Source organism: Mytilus edulis, chromosome 4 (assembly GCF_963676685.1).
Source record: "Mytilus edulis chromosome 4, xbMytEdul2.2, whole genome shotgun sequence".
Lineage (NCBI taxonomy): Eukaryota > Metazoa > Mollusca > Bivalvia > Mytilida > Mytilidae > Mytilus > Mytilus edulis.
Genome location: NC_092347.1, coordinates 78,340,421 through 78,355,561, shown reverse-complemented (window position 1 = coordinate 78,355,561; position 15,141 = coordinate 78,340,421). Strand labels below are relative to the sequence as shown.

Here is a 15,141-nt window from a genome sequence, read left to right as displayed (position 1 = left end):
TTCATGTCTGACGTTTACGTATTTGGTATTTCAACTTATCAAATTAGGTTTAATTTCCTTTAAAAAAAACCTAACACTGTTTATGATATTAAACAAGAGCAGAGAACTTTCAATATCAAACATTATTTGTAAGGTAAATGTTTTGGCAAAGTCTCCAACAGTTGTCATATTAAAATTATTAAGAACTTGTTTTGTGGCATATTTTGTCCATGTTAAAGTTTGGACTACTGATAAGACCAAAGTTGATTATTCTTCACAATAGAAATCTCTTAAAAAAGGAGGTCAAACTTGTTTGATTTATGTTTGTAAATTATAAACAAATACAAGTTGAATCAAGAGCATTGCTAGATTTTTGGCAGCTAAATAGTTTAATGTACAAAAGTGGAGTTCCGTTAGTTTTCTCGTTTGAATTGTTTTACATTGTCTTATCAGGGCCTTTTACAGCTGACTATGCGGTATGGGCTTTGCTCATTGTTGAAGGCCGTACGGTGACCTATAGTTGTTAATGTCTGTGTCATTGTGGTCTTTTGTGGATAGTTGTCTCATTGGCAATCATACCATATCTTCTTTTTTATATTTCCAACTTATACAGTTTTCAAGGTCGTTATTATATACACGAATAATGAAAACTCAAATGAAAAAATAAGGTTTGGAATAAAAAATATATATCTATTTACATACAAACAGTTTAAATCAATTTCAAAAACAATAGTATCGGAAATTCAAGCTGATGTCTCGTGACGTAACTTTATTTTTACTAAAGTAGAAGGAGGGGAAATACTATGTCATTTTACATTGTAAAAGAATCAAAATGCATCAAACATAATAAAATTTTACATAAATGTAACAAAGCTGTGGCATTTGACTTTCGAATTTCCAAAATGACCGCCGTAACTTTGGGAACAACACAATGCTTATAATTGAAATTTGAACATCACGTTCTATGTTTGTATTTTCTTCACTTCTTTTCAAATTCATGTTTCTGTAAATATTATCACAATCTATCAAGCGTTCATATACTTTCACTTGTATGATTGCATTGTTATCTCAGTGCAATAATTGAAATGCTGTTTTATTTGTAGATAGAATTTGAGGCCACAGCAAAATATCATTATGGTAGCGATCTGGCAATAGATGATATAGCCTTGACAACAGGTAAACAAATATTTCAAATTGTATTTATTTCTTGAAGTAGTATAGATAAAGGAAAATTTTTAAAATAAAGTAAAGAATAAACAAAACATATGATTTGTTAATCGAGTTTAACTATCGTCATACTAATTTGTTAACCCCTTTGTGCCTTATAGTAGGAAATATAATTCTATGCTACTTTAAATTTACGTATCAAAACAATATCTATCATCTTTAAATTTTGAAAATGATGTTTGCTTTAATTTTAATTCTTTAATGTGTTACTACTCTGCAGATTTATGTTTAATGTACTTTTCTTCAGCATCTCCGTCTTCACTGTGGACAACAACCACAACATCTCCGTCAACTGTTACTGTTGCTTCATTACCTATTCATTGTAATTTCGAAGATGGTCTTTGTGGATTTCATACTGATAATAAGAAATTTCCATCCGTATCATGGTCAAGTAAAAGCGGAACAGAATCACTTGGAAGTTATATATATTTACGGGGTGATAATACAACAGGCACTGGTAAACACAAGTATTTTAAGATTACATGAATACAGCAGTATATTAAGATTACATTAAGGTAGCACAATACAAAGATTTTTTCACTCCCAATCAGACAACTTTAAACTGATGTAATTCATTTCATCCTTCTTTATATTTTATAAATGAGGTACCAAAAGGAAGAAGAAAGATTAATTTTGCAAATATTGATAATTTCATTATGACATAATTATTACATAACTAATTATTATGTTATAAGTTGCTATATTGTGATGTCTACACTTGAATGAATTTAGCGTCTTTGTTCTTCATAGCATCCCATAATATTTTATAGATTCTTGTACAACACAGCTTGACCTCCAAAACTGTGTCTTAGATTTCAAAAAACATTAATAGAACAAATTTTATACCCAATTGAATTAAGTGGTCTCTAATGAATCGATGTTGCAAACTTCATTGAAGATTTATGAGAGAATGAAATACAATAGAAAAAATCTGAGACATGGTTTTGGAGGTCAAACTGTGTTGTACAAGAATCTATAAAAAATTTTGGGATGCTATGAAGAACAAAGAAGCTAAATTCATTCAAGTATGGACATCACAAAATGGCAACTAATTACATAACAATTAATGATGTAATAATTATGTCATAATGAAATTATCACAATTTGAAAGATTAATCCTTTTTCTTTCTTTTTGGTACCTCATTTATAAAATTTAAAGAAAGATGAGTGTAATTACAGCAGTTTAAAGATGTCTGATTGGGGATGAAAAATCTTTGTATTGTGCTACCTTAATACAGCAAATATTCTTTATGGAAAATATTTGATAAAGAAAATGTGTAAATTTTTTGTATTTTGAGTTTTACGTTTTTTTTATAATAGACATTTTCCGTTTATTTAGGCACAAACAAAAGAAATATCGTTTATTGATTTTTTTCTATGAACACATCTAAGCAACTAAACAAATGAAATTGATGTTAAACATGAGAGCCCTACGAAGAACAACTAATTATTCTTTAATGAAAGGTTAGAGTTCCACCTTTGGAAAATACTCTAGTGAGATCAAAAGACTCTTTTTAATGTATTTTTTGTTAAAATTTAGAATAAAAAAAAATAAAAAATCGTTTGTTCTTTTAAACATCAATCTGGTAAAAAGATTATAGGAAGTAAACTAATTGAACTATAAACAAATGTCACGCAATTGGGAGGTGAAGCTAGCTATAAAACCAGGTTAAACTCTCAATTATCATCAGACACGAATAAAACATACCTTTTTAATGTTGTGATCTCAGAAATTTGGTGGCCTTCGACTGTTTTCCGCTCTGTGGTCATGCTGTTGTCTTTTTGACACATTTTCCATTTCCATTATCAATTGTATTATCATAAAACTAATTTGATACTCATAGGATTTACCGAAAGGGATGTGTAGAATGTTTTTAAAGTTTTGATGTCTTTTGAAAGAATATCAAATTACGATATAAAATACAGATATTTTACTTTTATTAGTCTCGTACTTTTAGTTTAAAACACTAGTTTAATGGTGTTCTGGTTGTATATTTTTTACATAGTATAACAATTTTATTCTCTCATGTTGCAGGTTCATATCTTTCGTTAACTATAGACGAAAAGACAGCTTTAAGTGGAGACAAAGCTAATTTATATTTACCTGCAATTCGTACTAGGAATATGACTTGTTTAACATTTGCCTACAGTCTTCCTAGTCACACCAGTGGTAGTTTACAAGTTTTTGAGACAGATACCAATACTGGTACTGCTACACTAATAAGACAAGTGTCGGACTACCATGGACCTAACTGGAAGTCAACATTTGTTCAGTTCTTACCATCAGCTGACCCACTGGAGGTAAGGAAATACATTTATTTTTATTCTTATATATTCGCTTTCACTTTTGGAAGAGTGATTTACATGCTTAAAATATTGAACAAACTATCAGTATATTTCTAGCTTTTTAATCACTGTAATCAATTATCACAATTAAAAAAACAACTGTTTTAACTGCAGGATAGCTGTTTTCACTTTGGCTTTCTCTCTCTAAATGTATCGTTAAAGAGACGTATGAAACCGTAACATTGTTACTGTGCATCATGATTCTGTTTAAAGTGGTTTGATTTTTGTTTTCTACGACTCGACTGTATGTTTCAATTGGAAAATGATAAACATGTATTACAGATTGTCATTGAAGGCTCTTACACTGGAGAACCAGGATGTATAGTCACCATTGATGATATTCATTTAGAAGAGGGCATTTGTAAGTATTAGTGTTATAGAAAAACGAAAGGATTTCATGATAACAAGAGGATCAATTATATCATATTGGTAGTAAATATATGTATTTTCAAAGAATGAAAACGTAAAGAACAATTGTATTTATAAAATTTCAAACACAAGTAAATTTATGCTTAACATTGTTTTTATTATTCCATTTTTCATTTTGAAATATCTCTTTCAGAAATTAAATGGTAATTGTTGCCATTTTCAATGTTTTAGAGTCTATATCATTGAACTTCGATATATGTCGAAAGTAAGTGGTTTACTCAAAATAAAACTGACCTTATAGAGTGATTATACGTCATCCTAAAAAGAATTGCGTATTTAGTTGTTTACTTCGTTATTTCTATCGATGGTTCACTGTGTTAATAGTGTTAACCATATCTGTTTTAAATCCTTTTATGCATATATAGTATTATAGGTTTCTGAACACCCAGGTCAAACTTAAATCGAAACGGGTACAAATGCAAGTTCTACACCAATTTAAAACAAATAAATATTTTTAGGTGACGGATACGTTCAATCAACAACAACGACTACTACAACTAGGCCGACAACGCCCACTTTACCAGCCATATATACCAAAGAAATGGAATCCTGTCAGTCAGAATATGGAGATTTGTTAAACGAGTTATCGTGCGACTTTACCGATGATTTTTGCAAATATAGCAAGAATGATTCTCCTGTGCATTGGCAGCGGAAGCAAGGAGCAGATGGCATTGTTTGGTTAGGACAAATACCGAAAAGGAATACTACATTATCAGGTACTTTACTACTTTCTCATGTCGTGCTTTTTTCACCAAATGAAAAGGAATGATTTAATTGATGTCATTGACTACTTATGTGATGATACCCTAGTCACGAAAAGAGTTATTTCATTGTTTTCAATAAAACAAATATCAGACGAATTTAAATCTTTCCATTATTTAGGGACAATAGTAGTATCAGTACTTATGTGCGTAGATACAGCGTTTATTTTATGGGAGGAACATTCCAAATAAGACACTATTTGAATTAATTGTTAATGCAAAAGATTATCTTTCTTTTTAGTTATAAATCAATGTATATATTAATTCAACATAAAAAGCTTGAAACAACTGTTCAAATATCCACAAGAAATGAAACGCCAGACTGAAAATGCATCTTGAATCAATTTTGTTAATTATAGAGTAGTTACATAAATAAGTAGTTATAAAATAAGATTTGATATAACATAATACTTAAAAGATGCAGTATGATTGTCAATGAAAAGACTATCCACTAAAAAGACCAAATGATACAAATGAAAACAACTACAGGCCTGCAACGAAACAACAACTATAACTATACCAATAAGCCACTCAGGTCAGAAATGAAATTGAGAATAGAAATGGGGAATGTGTCAAAAAGACAACAACCCAATCAAAAAGTAAAACAGCAGTCGAAGAACATCAATGGGAATTCATCACATCGAAAAATCCAGCATCCAGAAGTGGACACTGGCCCCTAAACAACAATTTTTCTTGTTCAGTGAAAATGGATGTCAAAGAATGTTTAACAGAAGGACAAAAGATAACAGAGGGACAATCAAACTCATAAATCGAAAATAAACTGACAATGCCATGGCTAAAAAATTAAAAGACAAACACAAATAACAGTACAAAAGACACAACATAGAAAACTAAGGACTAAGCAACATGAACCCCACCAAAAACTGAAAGTGAAACCCTAAACTAATGTGTTCTATAAATAATGTTTTATTAAATAGCAGGGTGTGAAATTTATGCTTTTTTCAAATAACTTCTACAATCTCTATATTTGGATACAATTTAGTGAAAGTTTTGACAAAATTATGATATATTAGATATATTTTTTTCTCTTATTTGCGTTTATAAAAATATAACTATAAAAAATAGTTGAATGATATGTGTACTTAAACATGTGGTACACGCCCATGTGGTATGTACTATAACGTTTATATTACTCTCAATGAGTCTATAATAGTTCATGTTAGTCTGTTAATTGTTACAAAGAGAACATTATTGTTTTTATATAGTCAGTGATTTGGTAATGTCAATTTTTAAACGGCAAAGTTCGACTGGAGTATATTTTACGTTGTTATTTAACTGCAAATCCCTCTGGGAAAACAGTTGCCTTATCCTTTTAATATCTATCTTTTGTTTGTAAGCTAAGTGGTTTGGTTAAATCACTTGTAAAGGTTATATAAATGTTCAGTGTAGTGTAAAAGAGGGACGAAAGATACCAGAGGGACAGTCAAACTCATAAATCGAAAATAAACTGACAAAGCCATGGCTAAAAATGAAAAGGACAAACAGACAAACAATAGTACACATGACACATCATAGAAAACTAAAGAATAAACAAGTAAAGTGCAATCAATACTAAAAACGAGTTATAATTTGTGGCAGATCATGATTTTTTTTATTTTTAAGACTTTGTTATTTATCATAGGGTACTACATTAAATTGAATTTGTCAACATGGCAAGTACGCCACGGTGAAGGAATACTCAAAACCCCGGATATAAGTCTCACTTCAGTTTGTGTAGAATTCGTGTACAGTATGCCAGGAAGAACTTCAAATATCAAAGTTGAGATAGAAACTTCTTTGGGACAAGTCAAGACAATATGGAGCAAAAATGGAACTATAAACGCTGGTAAATGGAATAAACAAGCATTGGTTATTAACTACTATGAAAATTTCAAGGTAAGAACTATGTCAAAAAAAACCATAGTTTTATACTATAACTACTACTCTGGATAACCGTTTGAATTTCCGTTGTTAGATGAGTATCTTTGTTTCACTGGAATGAAGCATAAACGGATGGAAAATATTGTAAATGGCAAAATGATATAGACCAAAAGACAAATTCATTGTAACTAAAACGTTTCGAGAAAAATAGTTTCCGCATAGTGACGTCAGTTTCCCTTTCGTCATTGCAATCTTTGTTGAAAGATACATGTATAAGAAAGAATTAATTTGAGAGGCGGTTGTTACTGTTATTTAATTTCAGTGTATCATTAAAACTGTTTTAAACGTATGACAAATAAACGTACGTAATGTAAAACTCATTTTCAAATGTTTTTGACAGCGTTATATCAACAGAAGACGTAAAAAGGAGAAACTTTTTAAATTTATTTCCCAAATAATAGGTATTGTAGTTAAACTGTTTAAACTCCTTTCAAAAAAATCGAAACCAATTCTCAAATCTCATATTACCAATATACACATGTGACATTCCATTATTTATTTTTAAATGATGATTATTTATTTTTTTTCATATTCATTCATCCGGCAATTTTGCCTTTCGAACATTTCCCTGCACTCTTTCTTAAATAGTGTTCATCCCAGGAAATATTTCTTTTAGACATAACGCAATAATTAATGAAGACAAAGTTTAGAAAATGGATAATGCATGTAGTTGATTTAAATGTTGGTTAATTTCTCACAACCGAGCATATGTTTATGAGTTAAATAATCTTGCCAAGTTTCAATATAACATTTCTCATGAAGCAATATATGGTTAGAATTGGATACACTTATAAACCTCTATATAGAGCATTAAGAACTGTTCAAAACTCTGGTAGTGGATAATGTTACACAGAAAGTCAAAATATCTGTCTATTTATGGGTAAAAAGAATCGGAGACCTGGTCAACCTAAGCCTTTTATTTCTAAAAGGATAATCCCATTTTCTCTGCATCGAGAAGGAACAGTACACTGTCATAACTAATAAGTTTATTTCTAAAAGAATTGTAAAATCATGTTGTTAAAATAACAATATATTATACAATTTTATGAAACAGCTTAAATGTATATTTTGTAAGGATACGATCAAAATAGCAATAATAAAAAAAGTATGCTTGTGCGCATGTACCAAACGTATATTTTTCTAATTAGAACATGGCTTTTTTTTAAAGAGAAATAAAGACGTTATACAACAATGCGTTTTTTTACTTTTCTTTAAATTGTAATAAAACAAAAATCAAACAAACAAATGTAATAACTAAATTTGTAAGAAATAAACCCTTATATAATGATCCAAGAAAAGTCTGCTGTTTTCATAGAAATATATATATTTTCATACAAAAAGAGTTGTTAATTATTTTCCTTGGTATTTCACTACATAAAATAATTACAAATGTTCTTTGTTTCAACAGGTTCTATTTTCAGCAACCAAGATGAACGAAAAGTCTTTTGCTGGGATTGATGATATCCACATTTATGGAAAATCTCAAGGTAAGTTAAGCAAACTAAGAGAAAAAGGAACGAATATTATCAAAGAAAGAAGAAAAGTACCCATCTATAACACAAATCAGTATATGTACAACAAACAAAGTAAAGGTCAAAGGAACAGCACCTTTATTACTGTTCTTCATCCCAAACCCACAGTGAGGACATCAATACTGAGCAAATAAAAACAAATGTCAACACGCCATAGCACTGTTAATGATTTAGACCGTTGTGCTACCTGAATGTCTTATATTCATTGTTGGATAAACAATGATATGCTAATCGTCACTGATTTTTTGAAGCATACAAATCTGACAAAGGAAGAAATGTTTAGAGTGTGAATATCTTTCTATTGTAAATTTTGGCCAAAACTCTCAAGCAAATCCTAATGAGACGATTTTATACATTTATAGATTCAGCTGTTATCTTGAAAAGCATAAAAGGTCAAGGGATGCCACTGCTAGTGGAGATTTATTTCCCTGAGGGTAACACCAACCCAGTAGTCAGCACTTCCGTGTTGACTTGAGTTATCATTAATATGTTCATTATAATAAATTATCTGTTACCAAACTTTGAATTTTTGAAATACTAAGGCTTTTCTCCCTCAGGAATAGTTAACCTTAGCTGTATTTGGCAAAACTTTTAGGAAATTTTGATCCTCAATGCTCTTCAACTTCGTAATTTATTTTGCCTTTTAAACATTTTTTGATTCGAGCGTCACTGATGAGTCTTTTGTAGACAAAACGCGCGTCCGGCGTAAGTGTAAAATTTTAGTCCTAGTATCTACGATGAGTTTATTTACATGAAAAATAATTGTCTGCAGCACAAGATATACATATTAGTCAATATGTCCTTATTGTAATTAGAATACGTAATGTAGTAATTGCCCTCAAAATACTACCTTAGCAATATCCTTATATGAAGAGACATTTTCAAAAATCATTATCAGAACTAAATCCTAAATAAATCAACAAATTTGAAAATGTTTGTTGACTCATTATAAGAGTTTTTCATTGAAGTCTTTACTAAAAAAAAATTCGTTGTAGTCTTATTCGTGCTTCATTTTGTGTAATTTATTGTAATTATACATAATACTAGTAGTTGTTACGGTATCATTTACATACTAATAGTATAGACATACTTGATTAATAATCATAATTAGTAATCACTTTACTTCAGTAACGTCGTCACGTTCTGTCACCAATACTGCGTCTTCTACTTACCTCACTGCGCCTTTCACTAAAGATACCGGGTTGATAACAACTACACCACAGCAAGGATCACACCGAACAACCAAACAGATGTTGACATCGGCAATTGCACATCAGACGCATATCTCAACAAATTTGAAAACAACCCTGAACAAAACTTCATCCACTAAACGCCCATTATCATCATCTACATTATACTCAACGTTGAGTAAGTACCTTACTAAAGATATTTAAAAATAGTTTGTTAAAACATGGCAGATTAACGAATGAATCAACATTATTTTGGGTCGATGCCACTGCTGTTAAAGTTTTCCCCCCGAGGGTATCAACAGCCCTGTAGTCAGCACTTCTGTGCTGATATTCCGTATCCTGGACATGGTCATAATAAAAAACTAACTGTTTACAAAACTGAGAATTTTTGAAATACTAAGGCTTTTATACCACGGGAATAGAATACCTTGGCTGTATATGGTAAAACTTTCAGAAAATGTTTGGCCCTTATACTCTTCAACTTCTTACATTATTGTGGCTGTTTAACTTTTTTTTATTCGGGCTTCCCTGATGAGACTTTTGAAGACAAATTGTCCGCAATGGAAAATGGTAATGGAAAAGTTATTGTTGTTTGACGTCAATAGTTCAAGCGGGATGGATTCTCGGTTCATTCCGGAATAGCGAGAAGGTGTATACCAAATGAAAATCCTGGTATTGATGATGAGATTATTTGCAGATATAATAAATAGTTCAAATAATAACTTATTTTATGATGTATGAAACGTTTTTCCTTGATTTACTTTAGCAGGAATATTACAGTTAAACTGATCAGCATACCAGGATTCGTCAATCGACATTTTTTTCCTTTTTTTTTGTAGGAACTTAGGTGTAAAGAGAGAAACTTTTAATAGTAAAATGATAAGCAGGACATTATTTGCAATTAAATCAACATAGACAAAGTATGCTCAATACGAGATGGGCAATACAGGCTCGTTTAAGCCTATAGTTTAACGATATATTATAAGTTATCTACGTTAATATCAGTAGATATGGATATTTTAACACCCTGAAGTATCCCAGTACACCCTTCGGCGTACGAAGATAACGAATTTATCCCCGGTCTTAGTCCGAATCGGGCGAGTTTTATGGAAATTCGGATACAAAGTGTAACGTGAAAACAACGTTTTTTTCATTATCTAAAAAAGTTTTATTGAAATTTGGAAATTTTACATATTTTTTACGGGGTGTAGGGTACTACCTTTGGTAGAACCCTACAGGTAGTCAAATATAAGACGTTTTTAATACGGAGACAGAGAAACTGGATTGAGTCAAATTTGGCGCTCACTGTTGTGAGAGTTACGTCATAGATGGTGTGATGTCAACGTGGGTCATTTGCATAGCTAGGTCAGTAGACCCATTCCTTTAAAACGTGGCAGTCAAGTGATGTATTTAATGAAATGAGTGTAAATGATCGGCATAATAGGACAAAATCGTTAATGAATTAAATATTTAATTACAAACATCATGGATAATCTACAGAATTCAATATTTCACAAGGAGCAATCATGGAACTATGGAAAACTTGCGTGAAGTTCCCCGGGATAATGGTTAGCAACGTCCGGGGATATGGGTTTTGTAACGACGTGTGTAACCAATCAAAATCCTAGATATATACTAAGCCGGGGATAATGAGTTTTATGTTACTGATAATCGCTGTTCGTAAGCACATCTTAATGGTCCAACCATTTTAAAGTTGTTTATGTATGGATCTGATTGTTGTTTAACTCTTTAGAATATTTTGTTTGTAAGTTAGGTATCTATTATATATTTAACACATTTCAACTTAAATATGCATCAAACCAATTTTCTTCAGTAACTACAGGTTCTGCCACCCATTCTCCATTGAACAGAAACCTTACTTCACCTTCAAATACTGATATAGGACTGAAAACTTCTACACCTAATGTAGGAATAAAAACTTCAACCAGACAGATATCGATACCAACAACTGTACAGCAGACACATACCTCAACAGATTTGAAATCTACTGAGAACAAAACGTCATCAAGCGAACAACCATTATCATCATCTACCATACAATCAACGTTAAGTAAGTACATTACCAAATATATCAAATAATTACCAGGATTATAATTTAGTACGCCAGACGCGCGTTTCGTCTACATAAGCCTCATCAGTGACGCTCATATCAAAATATTTATAAAGCCAAACAAGTAAAAAGTTGAAGAGCATTGGGATCCAAAATTCCAAAAAGTTGTGCCAAATACGGCTAAGGTAATATATGCCTGGAATAAGAAAATCCTTAGTTTTTCGAAAAATTCAAAGTTTTGTAAACAAGAAATTTATCAGAATTACCACATTATTGATATTCATGTCAACACCAAAGTGTTGACTACTTGGCTGGTGATACCCTCGGGGACTAAACGTCAAATGTGTTTCTATAAACATGACAGTTAAAAACAATAAATCTACAGCAGAAATTTAACATATAACAACCAAATCATTAACTATCTGGGGTCGCGGAAGCTGCCTTGTTAGCTCACCTGGCCTAAAAGGCCATGTGAGCTTTTCTCATCACTTGGCGTCCGTCGTCGTCGTCGTCGTCGTCGTCGTTAACAATTTTTCAAACATCTTCTCCTCTGAAACTACTGAATGGATTTGAATGAAACTTAACATGATTGTTCCTTAGTATATCCTGCACAAAATGTGCGCTTCGATTTTTGATCCGTCAAAAAACATGGCCGCCGTTACTTAAAATAGAACATAGGGGTCAAATGCAGTTTTTGGCTTATATCTCAAAAACGAAAGCATTTAGAGCAAATCTGACAAGGGGTAAAAATGTTCATTAGGTCAAGATCTATCAGCCCTGAAATTTTCAGATGAATCAAACAAACCATTGTTGGGTTGCTGCCACTTAATTGGTAATTTTAAGGAAATTTTGCAGTTTTTGGTCATTATCTTGAATATTATTATAGATAAAGATAAACTGTAAACAGCAAAAAAGATCAGCAAAGTAAGATCTACAAATAAATTAATATGACCAAAATTGTCAATTGACCCCTTAAGGGGTTATTGTCCTTTAATGACAATTTTTCACAATTTGTTCCTCATATTTGCTAACTTTAAAAAATCTTCTCCTCTGAAACTACTGAATGGATTTGGTTAAAACTTAGCATAATTGTTCCTTAGATTATCCTGCACAAAGTGTGTGCTTTGATTTTTTATCCGTCAAAAAACATGGCCGCCGTTACTTAGAATAGAACATAGGGGTCAAATGCAGTTTTTGGCTTATATCTCAAAAACGAAAGCATTAAGAGCAAATCTGACATGGAGTAAAAATGTTCATTAGGTCAATATCTATCAGCCCTGAAATTTTCAGATGAATCAAACATCCAATTGTTGGGTTGCTGCCACTTAATTGGTAATTTTAAGGAAATTTTGCAGTTTTTGGTCATTATCTTGAATATTATTATAGATAAAGATAAACTGTAAACAGCAAAAATGATCAGCAAAGTAAGATCTACAAATAAGTCAATTTGACCAAAATTGTCAATTGACCTCTTTAGGAGTTATTGCCCTTTAAAGACTTTTTTTCACAATTTGTTCATTATGTTGACTTACTTTAAAAAATCTTCTCTTTTGAAACTGCTGTATCAATTTCAGCCAAACTTAGGCTAAATGAGTTTCCGAGTTTCAGTGTATCTAGTATAAATTTTATATTTCATGTCCTTGTATGTCAAGAAACATAGCTCCTATGGCTAAAATAGAACATAGGAGAAAATGATTTTTTTTTGCTTTTGAAGAAAATAGGACGATTCAAAGAACATTTAAATAAATTGAAAAGCCAAAATAATCATTGATGAGAGATTAAACCAAAAAAATTCAGGTGAGCGATTCAGGCTCTTGAGAGCCTCTTGTTTTTAACGAAGTATAAATTTACACGATAGATTTATCTGAACCAAATAGCTATACTCACCAGAATGTCAAAGTACCTTTACAATACTAAATGCCATACTTCTTTAAGTACACGAATATTCTTCATAACTTAATATTGAATGCTTCCAATCCTTCATAATCGGAAAAGACAATTGCTTGACCTTTATACATTTTTGTATATATTTCATTTATTGGCTTCTAACTTACGAACTCTTATTAGTAAATTTTTAATCATCTGTATAAACGTTATTTATGTGCTTCTTACTATTTGAATTCGTAATTTAACTTCACTAGTCGATCATATAAAGGACACCATTGTTTTATTAATGCTCTTATCTCATAAATTTTATAATGCATCTGTGACAAAACATGTTCCTAGTAAGTTAACACACTGATATATCGTAATGATTAACCTGTCATTATTCATGACAAGTGACCGTACAATTAGTTGATTGTCGATTTCATTCGATTTCCTCACAAGCTAGTTGTGGCAGTTTTTTAGGCAGGCGAACAACTCGGTTAATAAGCCTGTATCATGTGGAAAATGAAAATAACACTTCATAAAAGTAAAGTAACAACAATATCATCCTCAAAATTGAAGCCGGTTTGTCCCTTATCAAATGGCAGAATCATAAGCTCAAACGAATGGAAAACAACTGTGATATTCCCTATTTAGTACATGCATTCCATTAACGAGAAACTGGTGGATTAAACCTGGTTTTATAGCTAAGTAAACCTCTTACTTGTATTGCAGTCCCATACAAATGTAGTGTGTCTGAAGCGGTATTCTAGAATGACCTTTAAAAGGAACGCTCATATCAAGTAATTTGAAAGATAATAAAATAGAAAAGAGGAGCAATATATGATACGTTCAGGCTATGAATAATAAATAGATAAAACTAAGGGAAACTTTCAGTTTAAATATGTAAGAACAAACTGTAAAACTGTTACAGATACGATATAAGATGTTTTCAAAGAAAACTATGACATTTTTACGTTTGTCTTTGAATTTTGTTGAAAGACAAACATATAGTGGAGATATTCACATATGAAACAGACCTCATATATACATATAGGAATGTTTGGTTGACAATGTGACAAATCTCCATCCAAGTAACAATTTATAAAAGTAAACCATTATAGGTCAAGGTACGGCCTTCAACACGACGCCGTGGCTCACACCGAACAGCAAGCTATAAAGGGCCCCAAAAATTAGTAATGTAAAACCATTCAAACGTGAAAATTCAACGGTCTAATCTATATAATCTATATAATCTATATATTTATTTTAGTATCCTTCATTTAGAATTAACTAAATTAGATGATATGCTTAGACAAACTGAATCATAAGACATCATCATAATATCTGACATTGTCATCTAGGAACTTGACAAAATGTTTTCTTTTGGAATGAGATGATGTTGTATCAATTCTGCCTAATAAGTGTTTTAAAAAGTCGGCCAGACACAAACATAAACAGACCTTTAAATTAGAGATGATAGGGTTATAAGCATATAATTAATTTTAGTACATGTGATTGGTCTGCATAAAAAGGTTAGTTAGATTCAATTGACTTGATTTTATCACAATACTTATCAATAGTCAACAGTATTTCTAATACAGGTGGACTGCAATATTTTATTTGCTATGGCACATGAGTAATTGTAAATTCTAGCTAGGAAGAAAGCAAATTTTAACCAGCCTTATCATGGTTAAGCTTTGAAATGCACAATATTTTTGTCTGTGGATTATTAAAAAAGAAAAAAAATGTTGTATATTTTTCTTCTTTGTTGGTCGCTGTCAATTTGTAATTCGGAT

At 31.2% G+C, this 15,141-nt stretch overlaps 1 protein-coding gene across 2 annotated transcripts in view; it reads left to right on the top strand.

The window, feature by feature from the left end:
• Positions 1 to 15,141, top strand: part of LOC139520603 (MAM and LDL-receptor class A domain-containing protein 1-like) — a 45,316-nt gene that overhangs the window by 28,595 nt on the left and 1,580 nt on the right. For both annotated transcript variants that reach the window (XM_071313420.1, XM_071313421.1), the window contains 9 exons: positions 1,083 to 1,155; positions 1,454 to 1,663; positions 3,242 to 3,507; positions 3,835 to 3,913; positions 4,440 to 4,697; positions 6,385 to 6,638; positions 8,092 to 8,170; positions 9,344 to 9,583; positions 11,240 to 11,476. In XM_071313420.1, the coding sequence (XP_071169521.1) occupies positions 1,083 to 1,155; positions 1,454 to 1,663; positions 3,242 to 3,507; positions 3,835 to 3,913; positions 4,440 to 4,697; positions 6,385 to 6,638; positions 8,092 to 8,170; positions 9,344 to 9,583; positions 11,240 to 11,476 (1,696 nt within the window). The remainder of the gene's footprint in view (positions 1 to 1,082; positions 1,156 to 1,453; positions 1,664 to 3,241; positions 3,508 to 3,834; positions 3,914 to 4,439; positions 4,698 to 6,384; positions 6,639 to 8,091; positions 8,171 to 9,343; positions 9,584 to 11,239; positions 11,477 to 15,141) is intronic.